The following is a 19,788-nucleotide window of genomic DNA, read 5'->3' as shown; positions in this document are numbered from 1 at the left end:
TGCTGGCACAGCCCTGTACAAACAATTGGCCTGCTATAAATATTTTCCCCATATCTTAGCTCTGTGCAAGTCAAAATGTAGTTCCTAAATGCCATCACAAAAAAAAAAGTTGCTGCCAGAGACATCAAACATTCTCGAAAATGAATTATACAGTAGAAAACAGAAATGTGCTACTAGTAGGTCTTGAAAATGGATACTTCTAAGTGTCATGAATTAAGTTATTCTGAAGAGATGAAATAAACAAGGTGCAGAGATGGGAGACAAACTGAAAAATACAAAAGGAATAGAATCACAGGCCTTTTGATATGAGCTCTGAGTTGTTTGAGTCCTATAACAAAATTACTTTGAGATGAAGATAAGAAAAAAAATGGCATTTTCTGCTGCCTTTTCACAGTCTATTAAGAACACCCTCAAGTTTAAAAGACTTACCAGTCAGCATTTATATTCCCAGACACTACTATCAAGATTCAATAAAGACTAGAGACTCTCAAAACTTACTCCAATTCCTTCTGCAGTTGCTGGAACTGTTCAGATATCTTTTTATTTTCATCCTGCAAGCTGTTTTTCTCGTTCACTGCAATTAATAGAGAACAACAAAATCAACTCACACCCGCTATTGTTGTGTTATATGTGATTTTAACAGGTGTTCTAAGGAACCGAATCAATTCTTAAATCTTAATACCACACACCCTCTATGCCTTACCAAAATGAATTTTCAAGCTAGCCATTAGAAGTGTTATAAAGTGATTGTTAGAAAAGGCAAAGGTGTTGCAATTACTACATCACCACATTACGGAATCACAGAATGGCCAGCATTGGAAGGGACCTCAAGGCTCATGAATCTCCAGCCCCTCTGCCACATGCAGGACCACCAACCTCCCCATTTATACTAGACCAGGCTGCCCGGGGTCCCATGCAATCTGGCCTTGAACACCTCCAGGGACGGGGCATCCACAACCTCTCTGGGCAGCCTGTTTCAGCACCTCACCACTCTCATAGTAAAGAGCTTAAAGAACACATTAGTTCCACAGAATCATTAATTACTCTCATCTGTGTGCACATAAGTGAGCCAGTGTTGTAAAGAGGAGTTAACTGCTCTCTCAGATCCATGGACAAAAATGCCACAGGACACAAGCTTGGCTCAGGCAACTTTTGAACTTGCTACTTTCTGATCACTAGTTACTTCTGATGTCAAGGCTGCCTTTGGAAATCATGTTATCTGTCATTTTATGCTTTAACTCAAGGAACAAACAAAAGCAGTCAGGTTAGCTCCACTACCTCATGCTGTAAGATTTTCTACATCAATACAATTGCAGCATTAGCACTTCAATCTACATGAAGGTGATTCAAATGACAAGTAATTGCCATGTGTTCATATTTTCAGACTGCTGAATCTCCTGACAGAACTCCTTGAACTTACAAATACACACCACATGTACATTCTACAAAGTTACAGGAATTCACATAGTACCAGTTTATAAAACACATCGCTTTTGTTTGCAGACTTGTGGATAAAACTCACTAAGCTCGGTGATGAGTTTAAGATTCTGCTGTCGGATGTTCTCAAACTCCAGCTGTTTCTTTCTCATATGTTCTTCAGTTACAGCACAACGATCACATAATCCTGCTCTTAACCTTCAGTAAAATTAAGAGAATAAAACTTTATAAGAATAATGCCACACATAAAGCAGCTATCCACACTTAACTGAATGAACAGCACAACTACCAAACTGGTAAAATAAAAAGGTCAAATACACAGCTCCACCTGTAACAAAAATAAATGTGAAAACCTTTAACTTGACACCAAATACTTAGAAGTGGAACTAAAAAGGTTCCATGAGGCATTGCCTCCATGTTCTCTGATGGTCTAGATTAGTTGTTTGAAGCTCATCTATGATCAGAAAAAGACACAATTTTTAATACACTTTATCTGACATATTCATTTATGCTGGGAAACGTGTGCTCAGTTTACAGATAATAACTACAAGTATTTTATTTCTGGTATACAACAACAATCTAAGCAAAAGACAGATTATTTTGATTGCTAAATAAGATACCAGTTGGTTAAGAGTTGTGCTTTGCTGCTGTTAGCAGATGAAAAAAAAAAAAAGTTAAATTTCCAATTCTGCAGTTTAATATTGGAAGTAAAAGCTTGATTTATAAGTATTTCCAATATTCCACAATATTAAAAAAGTAAAATACTGAAGATGCCTCTTCATACTAGCTTTTGTCATCTTCCTGAATTCAACTATTTTAAATATTATTTATTTTTTTGTTTGTTTTCCAGTATATATTTCATCTCCAAGGGATTAGAGAACTCTGCTCTCCACACAAATCTCTCTCTACTTAGGTGTCGTGAAGGTTTAATACCTGCCTGGCTACAAGTTTATGCCTAATGCATTTTACAGAGAATCAGAGCTGAAAGCAAGTTTTGAGTACTGCAGCTCTAAGATTTGATGTAACATGGGAATGTGAGAAAATAATTTCATATGAAATGATCTGTTCACAGAAAACTTCTGAGAGCCTTTTAGCAACAAATTCAAACACACACTCACCAGAACAGATACATACATATATATACATATACATATATATATATATATATTTTTTTTTTTTTTAAGAGGATGAAAAAAGGACTGTAATCTCACATCTATTGGTTTTGGTTTGCTGTAACAACAAACTGTTGCTGCAGCAACAGAAGCGGAAAAGCAAAAGACAAAACAGATCAAAAGGTGATCAGAGTGGCTGAATCAGAGTGGCAAGAGACAGAACAACTGATGAAATTTACACAGAACAGGCCTGCAAAACTGAAAGATTTCTTAATGAATCAGTCCATTTGTTTCAAAATACATTACAGAGCTTACCCAAGGGTTTTGTATTTGTATTATTCTATGACTGATAGAAAATTTAACTCAAAAAATGTTTAACTCAAAAACTTGTTAAACTTCAATTTGCCTTTACCAAGCTAAGCATGTAGAAAATAATCTGATTCGCTCATAAGAATTTGAATTCTGTGCTTCTTTAAAACACACTACCTGGCCTGCATTAGAAAAGGACTGGCTTACAAACAAGCAACACCGCAAAATAAACAGAGCTACTCTGAAACAAACCCCCAAACTATAACAAAAAAATACCCTAGTTCACCTGTCTTCTAGAACCTTGATTGTGTCATGAAGTGCCTTTTGCTGCTCTCTGAGCTGTTGGTTCTTGGTGTAAAACTCTTCAAGCCTCTCCGCATCCCTAAAATCAAAAGAAAATAGGAAGTTACTTCCAACTTTAAGTTACAGCTTTTATCTTTTCAATAGAGAATTATCTCTGGTATATTTTTCATATTATTGGGTAAGGCAATAAATGCCCAGTAAGAAAAACTAAGCTGAAGATAAACAAAGTGTTTCCAATGAATGGTAATTTAGTTGAGCCTGAGTTTGAAAAGGAGTCAGCTAGTTTCTAATCCTATCACTGCAGTTGAACTTCTGTTGTTATACCTGTTTTTGGCAGAAGACAAAATTCAATTAACAACAGTGAAGACACAAAATCTAATAGCATTCAAGTAATGAGGTCAGGGAATGAAAGCTTGAGCACTTCCTACATCAGTGTCTTGCTGAGAAGCTAAATGGGGACTTTCACAACCAGGGCATTTTGCTTTTTGTTTGTTTTTGTTGTTGTTTTGGGGTTGGTTTGTTTGTTTTTTTTTAAGCAGTTCAAACTTGTAGCACAGCAAGCCACATTAGCTTAGTAAATCTTCAAATCTGTTAAAGGTTGAATTCCTCAGGCAGCAAATCCAGTACCAAATCTGTACAACACGGATCTCCAGAACACAAATGGGAAGTGAACTCTCTTCCCAAACACTTCAGAAATGGAAGAGCTTGGGGAAAAAAAAAAAAGATTCTCTCTCTACAGAACAGAACTGTTAAAATAAGAAAGACTATTTCCTCCTCAAAAAAGCTAAGGAAAACCAGTAAATTCCCAACTTTAGCTCCCCTTGACTTTTATTATCCGACCATAGCATCCCTAGGATTCAAACGAAGTATGAGCACTTGGCATGATTTTTCTATAAGCTTTCAGAAGAAGTGAAGCAACTGAATGTATGCAAGATGACAATTTCTAACTTCTGAGAACTCATTCCTAGCTCTTCTTTTTAACACTGAATCTTCTGAGTATTGCAAGAAAACAGGTGTTTGTTCTCAGCACCTCGAGATGAATTATTTAAGAAAGCCAGGAAATGGGCTGAGCCAAAAAGATGACAAGAACAAACACAACAGGTAAAGAAAACATATTTACTGACTTGTTTATACAATTCTTTTACACAGATACACTTTTAAATCAGCACTTCCTTTAGGATACATTAACCAAACACATTAGCATACTGCTGGTCACATGATTAGAAAAATAAAAGAAATTAACCATAATGAGTCATAAAGTGAATGGGACAGCAGGAGCCTCTGAAGCATATAGTCCAGACATATGTTATTAAGTCTGAAACTTTTAAAGGAGCTCTTTTATTTTTGCACTACCATCCAGACTTTATTGTCCTTTTCAACTGCATATAACATAAAATGGTTAAATGATAACAGTAAGATGGACTCCTGGACTTGTACTTTGATATAGAGAAGGCAAAGGTCTGTTACTTCAGTTCATTAACAAAGCTGGGCCATGGAAAATGAAACGTGCAGAAAGCAGACTATTTTCTGATGCCTGTGACAAAAAATACCCGATACTTTTTCAGTTTATGAAACTTACAGAAATCTGTAAAAATACTCAGTAATAACTAATACTCAACCTCTTCCACTGAAATCCTACAAGATGTCACAGTAAGATATTGAAACGACAGGAGGAACAAAGCTTTTTGTCTTTCATTCCAGTGCAGTCGATAAACTTAACAGACATTTTTGGCTATGAGGCACTCATAATGAATGGCCCCTCACCCAGCATTTACGAGTCAGCAGACCAACACTGAGGTGGGGTGCAATATAAGGCACTCATTGTCAGCCGATTACAAAGTCTGAAACTTTAAACCACAGGTATTCAGATGCATCAAGGAGAACAAGATCTCCTACATAAGAGTACTGTATCTACAATGCGGCAATCGGATTCCAACAAACAATAATTAAAGCATTCGATGCACATTCAGTCACACTGCTGATAACAGGCAGCATCTTGAGAAATAATTGATTAATTTCAGATTTTCAGGATGTGGAAGCAACTGATGATATACCAGATCAAATTAACAATAACAACAAGAGACCATTTCACCCTTTCAGATTAGAAACAAAACAATGACTTCAATTTGTGAACTGGGACATAATAACAAGTTATTAAACTCTTCTCCCCTCAGTAAAGCACACATAGCCTGTAAGCATAAAACATAACAGCAAATACGTGCTAACTGAAAAGAATCTAATAACTGCAATAGCTCATCCATATGTAGTAACATAAATAGATTTATTGTGATACTGCAGAAAAGTTGACCAACCTTGATCCCGAGGAGCAGGTGCACATGTGGGGGAACTGGCAGTTAGCAATGTGAGTATTCTTGGGAATGTAAGCACTGCTGTGGGTTTGGGATATTGCTGTGCAAATGCAGGAGATGTCTCATGGTGCTGGAATAGGATGAATGCTGTTCTGGGAGTGCTTGTTAACCCTTCCTTTTGTGATCCTGTCCTGCACTGTTCTTTCAGCTGCCACCTCTATCTCCTAGCAGCTTCTCTGCAGCATTTATAAGCCCACTCACTGGTCAAACATCACAGATTTTTGTCTAGCTATCTACTGGAAGTTATCTAGGGAAGGGAACAACACAGGCGTAACACAACCAAGGCCAATTTCTTCCAAAAGCTAAATGAGAGGAAGCAAGGACACTTTTTCTGGAAGTAAGGCATAGATATAATTACTGAAGAATAGTAATAATGGCAGACAACAAACTGAATGTGTCCAGTAGCAGAATAAACAAGCATGGAAAAGGTAGCATTATTTCACATTGCCATAATTTTGCTTCAAAAAACGTAGCCAGGAAAATACAAATATGTATTAATATGTATTAAATACAGATATCTAGTTTAAAAAAAGTCTAAAAAAAAAAAAAAAAAACCATTTGTCTTGCCACTTCTCTTTCACAGATCCCACCTAAATTTTCAAATATCTTCTTAATTAGAAATGTTAATAAACTCAGTGGGCACTCTAGAAATAGGAAAATTTTAGCAGTCTCTGTTCAAGGAAAACAAATGCAGTTTTCAGGTGCTATAAAGGTCCTATTGAGGTCCTATAAAGAGTAACATACATTTTTATACGACTTTAACTGAACTATTAAAGTGAGCAGAATTTTCTGTGTCTGAAAGAAGCCTCCCCGATACCTTAATTGAACCTTACAGGAATAACAGGTCATTATTTGTACTTAGACCCTCCTTTAACAAGTTTGATCATCAGTATGACTACTTACAAGCATCTTTCCTTTTTCAGCTTGGATATTTTCAGTTGTAAGCCTGAAAAGTGGAAAGAAAAAAAATATTACACGTTATACAACACTCTTAGAGGATAAGTCTTGTTTTGCCAATGACATATGTACAAGAGAGAAAGCAGTGACTAATTTGGAGAGAAAAGGGGCAATTCTTGGCTATGTTCTGCAATATCCTGGAAACAAATAAAGCTATTACAATTTCCAGGAAGTGGGGACTTCTTAAACACTCAGGTTTGCACATAACAGCACCCTTTTGGAAAAAGAAGGGAAAAAAAAACCCTAAAACAACAAACCACAAAACCACATACGTGTGAATACCAACTACAGTCAATGTATTTTCAACGCCTCTGCACACATGACACAAAATACATGCTGTGCATATATATATATGCATGATACCACACTTGAAATCTAGCCTGCAATCAATGACTCAAAGAATGTACTACACTAGATATACATAAGGGAAGCTTACTAAAAGTATGTTTCAGAGCTTTAAAGTACCAAAGGACAGTGCACTCTATTAGAGGTATTGCCCAGCTTAAGAGAGATGCAGTGACATTTGTGATACTATCCATATGCAAGCTGGCCATTCCCGTTTTGAATAAATAGCTGTTAGCATCAGACCCTAGCTATTTAACATTTTCTTAATTATAAATGCCATAGTAAATTTAGGAAAACATCAGAAGGCTATGAACAATTTGAGTTTGAGCACCAGGTTTCTTGTGAACTTTCTTGCAAACGCATTAGTCTTCTGGGAAGATGTAATGGCACCAGAATACTTCTAGAACCTCTGGCAATTTTAAATTTAAATCAAGTAACATATCCAATGCGTTCTTACCGTAGGAAAAGCAGGTTAAAGCTGCTGGTAGACTTCTTTTTTCTCCCTTTCACCTTATCACACTTGACTGGGATCAACTCAAAGAGAAAACTACTTGCTTGAGAATGTTCACTTTTCAGGACACTTAAAACATAATGGCCAGGCCAGCCAAAAGCTTGATGAACCCACATCACTGCTACACGACACTACTGAGACATGGAGATCAAGAAATACTTACTGCTTAAAACAAACAAAAAAGTATTAAGAAATATGGCAAGATTTCTTTTATCTCTATATCTCTAGGTGTCCAACACCTGTGAGATGTTAGGTTCTGTCAAGCATATCAGCACAGAAAGAGGGTTTGGGTTTTTGCTTTTTTTTTTTTTTTTTTTTAAAGTAGTTGCTCTTCATTAAGTCAATTAGGCATCTGCAATTAGAACCCCTATAAAGGGTGCTTTAATGCTGCTCCACACCCATCGGAAGGAATGAAGCTGCACAACAATGCATCTCCTGTATGAACAGGTAGTTCGTTCAGCAAGTATTCAGGATTGTAACACTGGCAATCTGAGCCACAAATTGAAGAGGCAGCACTCAAAAGGCTCAGTACTGTGCTGCAGGTAACACAATCTCACCTCTCACCTGAATGCAAGAGGAACTAAAGTAGCTCCTTCGAGGTTGTGTTCTTTCTTAATTCAAATGATTGCAATGAGAAGGCAGGAAACCAGCTTGTTACATTACTCCGAGAACACTGAATTACTACATTTGTTGTAATCTCTTAATTTTGCTTTTCCAGAGTGTTGGACACTTTAACCAAGGTAATTAAGACAGCTTTCCTTTATCTGTTAAGCAACACAAACAAACTTTCACATTTCCTTATTTAACCATCCACTAAGCATATAGTAGATGTAGTAGTAAAAGCATATAGTAGATGGTAATAAAAAAAACCACGCTATCTACATTCCAAATTCAATTTTCTCTTACACAATGCTCCCATGAAAGACAAGCTACAGACTATAGTAAGTTCATGTTACCTAAAGCTCATTAGTGCTTTAGCAAATGACACTCTTTCTACTAAGATGATGGAAACTTTCTTTAAACTGTTATTAAAAAGATTAAATACACAACACTGTCTTTAAAAAAGTTGCAAGTTGACTAAATTATGTACCTGCAAGGTTTCAATTAGCAGACATGACAAATACTGTTCTAGAGAATTTTCAAATGCAATAATTCTATCTTCTTAAAATTACAGTGCTTTGGAAGCCTCCAGAATCTGACTTCTAGGAATGGGTTGGACAAGCTTCTGTCAGCACGGACACAGATAAAATCCTACCTTCAGGGTATAGAAATTGACTGGATGACCTCCTGTGTTCCCTTCTAGCTCTGTTTTCTATGATTATTTAAAGAGCCTTTAGCCATCTCCTTACTGATGACAATCAATTAGATTGCCTTCCTCATAGTTCTCCCACCTTCAAGGAATACAGTTTCCCCCCTATTCCTCCATTATCAGTTTCAGATAAGGAAAAATTGAAAAGAATTAAGCTACATCTTGTACGCATAACTCCTCACATTTGTATGAGAAAAGAGGAAAGATAAAGCTTATACTACAAAGAACAATATCTGAATTCATCCACAGGAACCATGCTGATAAGACATGAGCAGAAAGCATCCATATGATTATTTTGAGCTAGATTTAAGTGTTAGACATCTGCAAAACTTAATCACCGTAGGCATTGGAATGGGCTGCCCAGGGAGGTGGTGGTGGAGTCACCGACCCTGGAGGTGTTCAAGGAATGTTTGGATTTTGTGTTGAGGGACATGGTTTAGTGAGAGCTATTGTGATGGGTGGATGCTTGGACTGGGTGATCCTGTGGGTCTTTTCCAACCTTGGTGATTCTATGATAACACACCATTACCATGCTGCTTTCTAATTTGCATGAGCTATGCTAGTGTTTCACAGGTTCTATAGGTAGGAATAAAAGCAAGCACAGCTTTAATAACCATTATTCCAAGTTGCTGAGCCTGCTCGAAGTCCACGGAAGTCAATCATCTCTGACCATGCCTGGTATCTTCAGGAACTGGGTTGTAGGAGTTCTATTGTTGGCCACGATGATTTGGAGAGAAAATGCTAGATATTTTGTCTGGAGAGCCAAAGTTTGGATTTTTTTTTTTTTTTTTAATAATAAAAATCCACTTTCTAAGGAAAAGGTTGCAAGACGAGGTCTGTTTAGCTAGCACAGTAGAAAAGAGAAACACAGCAACAAAAAGACTCAGCGCAACCCATTTAAGAATGTATGAGTTTGAAGTATTCTATTTGTATACTGCTAAATATTCTCTGTATAATATACCTCATCCCTTCAGGCTCTTATGTACAAAAATTCTGCATTCCATGGATTTGTAACAGTAAAAAAAAAAAACTACTACACAATAGTATCCTGCTCTCTGTGCACACAACACATTTCTTCTCCAACTTTCATTTAATCCAACATCTACCATCTTTAAAAGAAATTTTTTGCTGACATTCAGATTGGAAACTCATGAGTCAATTTTAATTCTTATTTATAGACTTCAGAAACAAGCAAAGTCCAGGCAAGCCTGTGTTTGATGTTTCTAAAATATCTTCCAGTAACATTTTCTATAAGAGGATCCCCACCTTTTGAAAAAATTAACTCTCCTTAAGGCATGTCTTTGATGTTATCATGGAAGACCTAATTTTACCTAACACAGTGCGGGACACACTGACAAAGGGCTGGGCATGAAAAAGTCTGCCTAGTGGCAAAATTATCTGGCCCCACCCAACACACATTCTAAAGAGCATCTTTATATGCATAAAGAAAACCAAAATGCTAAATCACGTGCTGCACATCCCAAGAAACTAGAGAAGGGGTCACTTAACATCACCCTCCACATTAGAGCTTTTCGGTTTTCAAGTTTTTGCTGTTCAGACATGCCATAGATTGCCAGATCCCATTCTGTCAGTAATTCTGCTTTTATCTGTAGCTTACATCACACCCACTCCAAAAAGATTTTTTTTTTTTAAAGTAAAATCTCAAGAACATAGTAATTTTTTTTTGTGATTCAGGATACAGTATAAAATTATATTTAATATGGCTATTTTTTAATGGAACAAAAAGCTACTAGCTGGCATCTCTCTCCTTTAGGTTACCAAGTTGTTAGATTTCTTCTTTCCTGCAATTACTAACACAAAGTATGAAGGACCAGCCTTACACATCGTTGAGTTCTGAGGTATGAAACATCTCAAAGTTATAAAGCAATCCTCACAGTTTTTAAAATTCACAAGAGATGATTTAACTGGACCAAAACAGTCAGACCTACATCAGGTCTGAGGCTTGGGAAAATGACTGAGGCTACTGGAATGGTCTGACTATAAGGATCCACTTGTACAACTAAAGCTCATAATTCACAAAAAAGCTCAACTGCTATTATTCCAGCCTAATGAAAACACTATTTTATGCATAGCAATGTTCTCGTTGAATATGCAAATACTGTTCTAATTCCATTCAGAAAAATGGATTGTGTGACTTCAGATAACCAGATTCAACTTCCAACAAAGTATTTTTAGCACATTATGAATACTACTTGTGAAACAATATTACAGTTATAAATATACGGTGCGATAATTCATCTTTGAGCATTGCTAATTTCCCACACCACTGAAGGATGGAAAGGCACTAACAGTCAAACCATAGTAAAATTAGTATCACACAGGTCACAAAACACATTATTTATAAAAATGTTGCCTGCTCTTATATTGAGGAATTGCAGGACACTGAAAATGTAATACTTTCCACTTCACTAATTGTAATCTGCAGTAGGATTTGGCATATGTCAGATGAAATTACGCAGATATTTGTTCAGTTATCATTTTGATGTACTTGACGTGATTAAAAAAGAACACAAAAACAATAACTTGATTTGGTAACTTTAAATCATAACATTAAAGCTAAGCCTCCACTTGAGTATTTCTTAAGCAAAAAGAGATCCCACATAACATTGCATCTTATCTGATCTACCAAATCATTTATAGCTGTTGGCAGTTTAAATGTGATTCTTTTTAAATCAGGCTTAGGTGGTCAGTCTGTAGCGATCATTTATAATCACCCAGTCCATCATCTTACATAACAAGACGTTAAGAATGCACTGAGTTCCACACACATGGAGCAGCACTCTGGTTTAAATCTCCCCAGTGGTACCAGATAAAAATCTGCTTTCACAGCAAGCTGTTTTACCTTGCACTTCTTTATCATGACATTCTTTCAGTTTGGACCACAGTTCCTTGAAGAAATCTCCAGCAGGTTCTGCAGAACTGGGGCTCCCACAGGTTCCTCCAGACGCATTCATCTTGTTTTTTCTGCTCTCAACTTCTTTGATTTGTTTGCAGAACTGGCGCACTCTCACACTAAGTTTTAAACAGCATAGTTACGGAGCTGTTTCTGAAGACAGGTGTATGCCTGTAATGACAGATCGACAACACTTATGTTTGCATTTATCAGAGCATAACATGCAGCCATGGATGAAAGACAAAGCTCACACATATTCTTGTCAAGTTGCACTTATTCACTGACAGTCACACTCTAACCATGGAAGATGCAAATATTGTGCTGCAACGAATTATAAAATTGTTCCTTCTACCCCCCCGCCCCTTAAACAGTCATCAAATTAAAAATAGATTAAGATATTCGTGTGTTTTTATTCCTCCTCTGCATAAAACTACAGCTGTTTTCTAAAAGTAATCCACACTTCTAAAGTTTTGCTGTCAGTAAAACTGTTTGTCAGACATACATTTGTGTACATGCATTCTTTACATACATAGGATTCAAATGACACTCTTCTGCAAAAAGAAGCCTGGATCTCCTTGAAATCTTCCTGATTCTACTATGAAAGTATTCCTATGCCATAATACAAAGGGACTAGATCGATCTCAGAATTCACAAATCCCCCAAACACCTGTAGTTCAGGATAACCATCAGACTGCTTTGTCTTAAAAAACAGACTGCCTATACAGATAGAACTTTACTTGTAATTCTTCTTCTTAGCAGAGATAATTCCCTCAGGTGAACTACAGAGGAAGCATGGTACACAGATCTAATCAGTGCACTGGGTGTCCAATACAGACACATTCATATAATCACTCTCCTTCAGTTCCCCATGAATATGTCTTCTGGCTTAACTGCTCACTGTGATAACCTGGTGGTCAGCGATCCAGCCTAGGAGCTAGAAGCCTTGGATGCTGTTTCCTTTCTCAAAGCTCTGTGTATAGGGTTAAGTAAGTCACTTTCGTTTCAGTTTGCACATCCTTAACATGGAATAATGTAATAAATGGAGCACAGCAGTTCTCAAACCATATGTTTTCTACAGTGCACTGACACAGAGATGCAGTAACAGCAGGTAACACAACATTCAGCAATGGTTAGACATTGCCAGATTTGCTTCAATACGCCACATCTTAAAAAGTGCAGCAGCCCATTTCGGTGCATGATTTCAAACCGGCTCACGTTCTCATGCTGAGAATAGAACATAAGATTACCTTTCCAAGTCAGCAATGCCTACAGCTCTTCAGCTCAAGTTGGACGGCACTCTGCTCGCATCTCCGTGGCTGAAACACTCTGCTTCGCGTGCTGCCATCGTACAATGCTTCCCTATGGAACCGATGGCCTAGTGACATTGGGAATGGCTCGTACACTCTTATTTCCCTACCTCCAGCCGCACATACTTCAGGAAACATTCCCTTCCGGACCGCGCTCCCCTCCTCCTGTTGCCCCTCACAGGTACCGGGCTGACGGAACGCGCACCTCTCCCGGAGCTCTTCCTCACCCCCTGACCCAGCAGTACGGCACCAGCGCTGCGCCCTCACCCCACGAGCGGAGCTCCCCGCTCCTCCCGGCCATGACCATCGCCTGACAACCGGCCAGCGTCCCACCGCGAGCGCGGTCTCTTAGCAAGGCCAAGCCCCGGCGGCGGGGGGCTTCCCACTGCCGGCCGCGCTGCAGCGCAGCGCCCGGTACCAGAGGGCGGTGAGGCGGAGGGCGCACGCCGTTACCTGGTTGGCTCCCGGCTGCTCCGCAAGAAACGGCGGGAAAAGCGAAAGCTCAGAGCGAGTGCCTTTCCCTGCGTTTGGGGAGTGGCCGGGGGTAGATCTCGCGATGGTTCCGCGCCGCTCTCGCGAGAGCGGAGCTGCGAGGGGCCGGGGGCGCTGTCGGGAGTCTGAGGGGATGGGTTGTTGTTGAGGGGCGCGGTTAGGCGTAGCCGGCAGGGAACGTTATAGGAAGCCGAGGGAGTGTCGGGATTTGTCGTCGGTTGGCTGTTGGGATTTGCGCATCAAGCGTATTTGCAGTGCTTTTTATCCCGTTCTTGATCTCGGCAGATTGCTGTGTTTGCTGCCTTGGCATGTGGCAGAGCAGTCCAAGGCATGCTTTAATGCATCATGTGGCTGTGAAAACCTGTAGGCTCATGTAATTGTCATGGCTTTAGGCAGCAGAGGCTGGCTGATCTATGTGTCACATTGCGTGTCACTTGAGATTTTTACCAATTTTATTTATTTATTTATTTTACTCAAATTGCAGGTGAATGTTCTACGGTTCTTCAGAACCAACTCTGCCCTCTGCCAGGAAGTAATCCCCTCGATCTTTGATTCATAATTCTTAGTCATGAAATAGAAAACAAAACACTGATTTTCTGTACTATTACTGTGCCTTTATGTGATTCCACATCGCCATTTTGGTGTATATAGAAACACTTACACAGATTAGTGACATCCTTACCCTGGTGATCTGTTTGCAAGGGCCAGTGCTGCAAGCACGTGCTTCCCAGTCTATTAATTCGTAGAATCATAGAGGATCCCATGTTGGAAGGGACCCACAAGGATCATGGAGTCCAACTCCTGACTCCACAGACCACCCAAAAATCAGACCCTGTATCTAAGAGCATTTCCAGTTGTTTCTTGAACTCCAGCAGACTGAGCCTATGACTGCTGCCCTGGGGAGCTTGTTCCATGCCCATTGCCCTCTCATGCAAAACCTTGCCCTAATATCCAACCTTACATCTAACCTAGTTGCAGTATTAATTGTTCAGGTGTTCAGTAGATATTAGTAGCAGTTTCACCTTACTCTTGTTACATTACTCAGACCACTCAAATCTCCAGGAAGCATCATATCCAGGAAGAGCTACAGCATAAGTAAAATGGAATCTGAGATACCATTTTAACATTTCTGAAATATCTTGAAATACTGTCAGATAGGAGTTCTAGGTGATTACATAGATTCAAATCTGTTTCCATCTCTTGAGAATATTCTGTTTCCCAACAACTGTATACCTTGAGTTTTGAAGTATTTCAAAAATCTTATTATTAACTCTTCCACTAATTCCTCAGCATTGTTTAACCACTTATTTTCCACGCAACTTAAAATAAATCTAGTGTTCAGTGACTCAGCAGCACATTATCAATTTGGTATATTGTAATTTCAGTGCATTCATCTTACGGAAGAAACTACCATCATAGGTTGCCTTAGATGCTCTGGTATTCTTAAATAATCACTGTAAATACTGTCTTAGTAGCAGCTTTGTATTCTGCTTTTGAAGCTTCTCTAATCTGAAAGTTAGTGATGTAGGAAAGTAATCTTTTCCTTACAGTTAAAAGAAACAGGTGTCTTAGATACATATGAAGACCTGATAAGTAGCAATAAAATTGTCCTCTTCCTTATTCGTTGGGTGCTTTACCATAAATCTTTCTTTCTGTTTATAGAAAGCACTCCAGAAAATAGTGTCATCAATTTTATTTCCCAATAAACTCTTTGAGCAGCTTATTTTCATATTTGTTCATGCTGAATGAACTTTACAGCAATATAATTCCATTGACTTCTACAGTGCTATCCTTATCTGCATAACAATAAGCGATAATGGATTAAGACCAGCAATTGAACTTTACATTTATCTCCCTTCCATATTTATTTGATTTTATGTATTTCATAATCATGTATTTGATCATGAATTACTGCACAGATCCCTGGCTCATTAAACATACTAAAAAACTACTGAAGAGTCATATATTGCACTTATACTGGATGTCTTAAGCTAGTTAGTCTGACTGGAACTCATCTCATTCATCTCCTAAGAGTAAACACCACACCTAGACAATAAAACTGTTGAGAAAAGACTTCAGTGTTCTGCTTGAACAGTGGCAAAACTTTTTGTAGTGTTTTGGCTCATGTTCAGATTTCAAAATAATATGGCACAATAAACTAGGTGACAGAATACTTATCCATGAGCAATTCTGAAGAAGAGAACCTAATTTAATCCCTGCACATCAACCAGTGATGAAAATTCTATTGTAAGAGTACTGCAGTGTTGTAGCACAGATAAAATAACAATCAAGAAAAGCCTTTATGACCCCTCTCTTTTTTGATGAGGCTGTGTCAGTGTCTCTAACCATTCAGATAACACTGCATTCAGATAAGACCTAGCCCACTGCATATGCATACAAAATAGGGTTAAAAGAGATTAGCAGATAACTTATATTTTTCTGTTTCTATAAATTTAGATGCAGAGATTAAAACCAGCTTTGAATTGTAATGGGAACTCTAATTGAGATATTTAATTGCTTTGAATACAACAATAAATATATCACTCTTTTCCTGTATGTATAGATATACATGCACACTGGTGAAGTCCTTATTTATTTACATATGATTTAGTAGATTGCACATATACATCCATGGCCAGCGTACTCTCAACCTCCATGACTTGCAGATCTGCACAGAGGGATAAATATGTTGCTAAACATCTAGGCATGTTCATTTCATGAACTTTATGTTGCAGTTGCCAATACAGACATCAAAGGAGCCCAGCTGCATATGCAGTGAATAGGAGCATGTGGCACTTCAGCTGTTACCTAAACCCCCAAACAGGGTTTGCCTAGGAGTGCAGGGACTGGCGGTCCTCTGAGTGGTATGATTTCTTACATCTGGGAATGCACACAGTGCATACCATTGCTGTCTGGCACTGGTATTATTTGCTTTTTCTGCCACTCCATCACCCCCCACTAGTTGAATGTGATTCTTCTCAAGCTGCTTGCATAGCCACTTTTGAAAAGGAGCCAAGATCAAATTCCCTGATGCCAGTAACAATGTTCACTTTAAGGGACTCTTCTTTGAAGTGCTTTCACTGCTCATCTGCAGTCAGAAACAGCCTGAATTTGTTCAGCTGAAACTCTCAGGTCTTTTAAAGAGTTTTGATGGAGAAAAAAGCCACACCAGGACCTGAGGGGTTCTGTTTCAGGATCACAGTGCAGTGTTCCTGGCCTGTACTCAGACTCTAAAGAGAGCACCTGTTTGAGTGAGTTGCATGCAGAAATGTTTTGCTCTTACTGATGTTTGTCAGGTTGTCATGAGTAGTCTTGAATAGTTTTGCATATGTATTTCAGCCCTGGAGAGCTATTTCAGCTTGGAAGGCTGAAGTAAAAATGTAGAGGTCCGTGTACAGAATCATGCCATCTACCTTCTGCTGTAGTGAATGACAAGAATTCAGGACAGGAAAGCAATCAAAAAAGAAACAACAAATCGGAAACTTTTTACTTACCTTTTTGGGGAAAAAATTCCAAACAATAGGCCCTGCCTTCCTTGCCCCTCTTCTGCCCCTTGTGCCCCCCCAAAACAAAGCAACTAAGGAAAACCCAAATGAAGCAGAACACAGACTGCAGAGAGACAAGATGGCAAGCCATATTTTGTAAAGCTGATTGATTGAGTCTGAATTTTAAAAAATGTACTGTGTTCCAACACTCTAACTTTAGAAATCAAACCTTTCTTGTAGCATTTTATAGGTTCTACAGAGTCTCTGCTCAAACCATGCAGTTCAGCCAGTTCCATTTTTTTCCATTGGAGAACAGTTTATTCCTTAGAAAATTTCCTTCTACATTTAATAAGAAAATCAACAATGATGATAAAATTTAAACTTTTTTTTAAAATGTTTTCATGTTTTGTTGGAGTGCAAAATTTTAGGGAATTTCTGTGTCCTTTTCTGTACGTATACCCACACTTTGAAGAATAATTTTAACACAGATACAATGTGACTAATGAGAAGATCACTTAATCTGCTATTCATTGGGATTTTTTAGCTGCTTAGGAGCTTTTTTAAATAGTATTTTACAGAAGGATAATAATGTTCATTTTTTTCATTAACCTGGAAATAGCAGGCAGTAAATACCTCCATAACTGAAGCTTCCTGTTATGTGACTGCTATAATTTCTTTCTTAGTCCTGTACAGATCTTTTTGTATCTAGTGGCTTATGTCCACTGGATTTATTTTCATTTTTAACATCATGAAAGAAAACTTGTAATAATTTCATTTGAAGACACACGAAATTAAGAATCCCAAGGAGACGGAAGCAACTATGTAAGAGTTTTCAAAAATGCAATTACATGGATGGTGAGAATATTCACATTTACTTAAGGTAAAGAGTTATTTTGTCCTAACAGGCATGACAAAACCTGTCTTCATTCCTTTCTGTTCAGCTCAGCAAGTACTTTTGTGCTCCAGTAGTTAATCAGTTACCAGATTCCACAGCTTTTGTTTTCACACTGTTTAATTTCTCTTATTTGACACCATACTTGTGAATGGACTCACTTGCTGATACAGGTACAACCTTCAGGTCTGCCTACTCTTTATGCCTAGGACTACTTTTTGTTACTGTTGCCACCACCGTTACCCGGTATGTTCTAAACAGGAGAACTTCTGATAAGCATGCAGAAAGGAAGCGGTAAGAATAACAAGTACATTTCCTATTTTACCAGGAAGCCAATTTCTGAACATGTTAATCTAATTTTAATTAACTCACCTCATAAAACTGAACAATTAAAAAAAAAAAAAAAAATCCCAACAAGAACCAGTAGCAGCACATCTTGCTATCAGCTATGCCTCATCACAGCAAGAGTTAGTATGAGAAAGGGATTACAAAAACACTGTATTAAAGAAGAGACCAAGAGGCAACACTCAAATGACATGCTCAATGTACTAAGTCACTGGCAGTGAAGTTTCTCTCTCAATCCATGCTTAGTTCCTTAAACTGTCTCCAGTAAATACTCCTGCAGACAGATGTTGAGCTACGCACAAGAAGGGTCAAAAAGCTGCTCTCCCCAAAATCCTGTCACCAAGCACCACAGAGGCTGGCAGTACCAGACACATTAAGGAGATAGCCATTAGACCATTTCAAGCATCAGATAATTTTTTTCTTAAGGTTATCTTAAATTAATTTTAAATAAAGGCTTTCAAAACTCACCCTTCTCTTTGAATTGTGCAAAGTTCTGCTCTTGATCAGGGTGATAAATGTTTACTATTGACTTCCCCTCCAGCTATAAACCTCAAGCGTAAGTAAGATGAGGAAGTCACCGTGGACCACACTAGAGAGTGCCGAGAGGAGATCTGCTGCTCCTAGGATATATACAATGTGCAATGGATAACCTAATATGCCTTTCATTTAACTGGCTGGGCAGGTTTCTGCATTCTGGAGAGTGTGGAATCATACCAGAATTTGTTGGCATAACAGGCCCGTCGGACCGGTTCCCGGGGCGCCAGGAACCAGCACAACCAGTTCACATCAAAGGCAGCCCAACATGCTGCAGCTCAGCACTGGGGAGGCTTCGTGCCTCACGCCTCCGTCAGCTCCCGGCGTGCTGCTCAGAGGGAATGATGTAGCCTCCAGCAAAATAATTTACAGAGGGGTGAGGGAGTGATACATTCATGATAAGTGTAGCAAGATTGTGGTGTTATACATTTTCTTTCGTTTTATGTGCTGATGCACTGGGCTAGAGGTCTTGCTCAGCATAACTGCAAAAGGAAATGGGACAGAAAATACCTTTTTTATAGTACTGACACCAAATCTCAAGTGTGAAAAGACAGAAATTAGGCTCCAATTCAGCCTTGCTTTATAGAATCACAGAGTTGTTTGAACTGGAAGGGACCTTTAAAGGTCATCTAGTCCCCTGCAGTGAACAAGGACACCTACATCTGAATCAGGTTGCTCAGAGCCCCTCCAACCTGGCCTTGAATGTCTCCAGGGATGGGGCATCCACCACCTCTCTCGGCAACCTGTTCCATTGCTTCGCTATCCTTATTGTGAAAAACTTTTCCCTTGCATCCAGTCTAAATCTTCCCTGTTCTAGTTTGAAACCATTTCCCCCTATCCTACCACCACCGACCTTGCTGAAGGGTTTGTCCCCTTCTTTGTTCTAGCCCCTCCTAGAGTACTGCTCTGAGTGCTTAAGCATACCTACAGATATGTGTAGAACTCTGCATAGCTTTGCTATATGTGAGAGACAGGAGCCTAGGAGCCTGATTGTGAAATGTGCCTTCTATGGAACACTGGGTTGGTATAAGCTGCTCTGAATTACCACAGATGATATTTCAAGGTGAAACAGATTGTAGAACGCCAAGGGACATGCTTCCATAACCATGAGGAACTACAGGTGAGGCAACACCCTTCTCTGAAGGATACAGAAGCTGCCCTACTACA

General features: G+C 38.8%; 1 protein-coding gene across 5 annotated transcripts in view; it reads right to left on the bottom strand.

Annotated features, from left to right (window-relative positions):
* The window catches only part of RBBP8 (RB binding protein 8, endonuclease), a 38,009-nt gene extending 19,392 nt beyond the window's left edge, over nt 1–18,617 (bottom strand). The window contains exons 1-7 of one of the 5 annotated variants that reach the window (XM_042869655.1): nt 13,327–13,425; nt 12,814–12,925; nt 11,516–11,737; nt 6,434–6,476; nt 3,145–3,240; nt 1,523–1,635; nt 499–574 (exon numbers count right to left, since the gene is read on the bottom strand). In XM_042869655.1, coding sequence (XP_042725589.1) covers nt 499–574; nt 1,523–1,635; nt 3,145–3,240; nt 6,434–6,476; nt 11,516–11,627 — 440 coding nt within the window. In that variant the 5' untranslated portion in view covers nt 11,628–11,737; nt 12,814–12,925; nt 13,327–13,425. Of the gene's footprint in view, nt 1–498; nt 575–1,522; nt 1,636–3,144; nt 3,241–6,433; nt 6,477–11,515; nt 11,738–12,813; nt 13,056–13,326; nt 13,426–18,555 lie in introns of those variants that run through there. The other 4 variants (XM_042869657.1, XM_042869656.1, XM_042869658.1 and 1 more) reach the window with 4 other exon arrangements.
* Nucleotides 18,618–19,788: the final 1,171 nt, after the last annotated feature.

This window comes from Lagopus leucura, unplaced genomic scaffold (assembly GCF_019238085.1).
Source record: "Lagopus leucura isolate 7727_CA_CO unplaced genomic scaffold, USGS_WTPT01 Super-Scaffold_100002, whole genome shotgun sequence".
Classification (NCBI taxonomy): Eukaryota; Metazoa; Chordata; class Aves; order Galliformes; family Phasianidae; genus Lagopus; species Lagopus leucura.
This window is presented reverse-complemented; position numbering and strand designations above follow the sequence as displayed.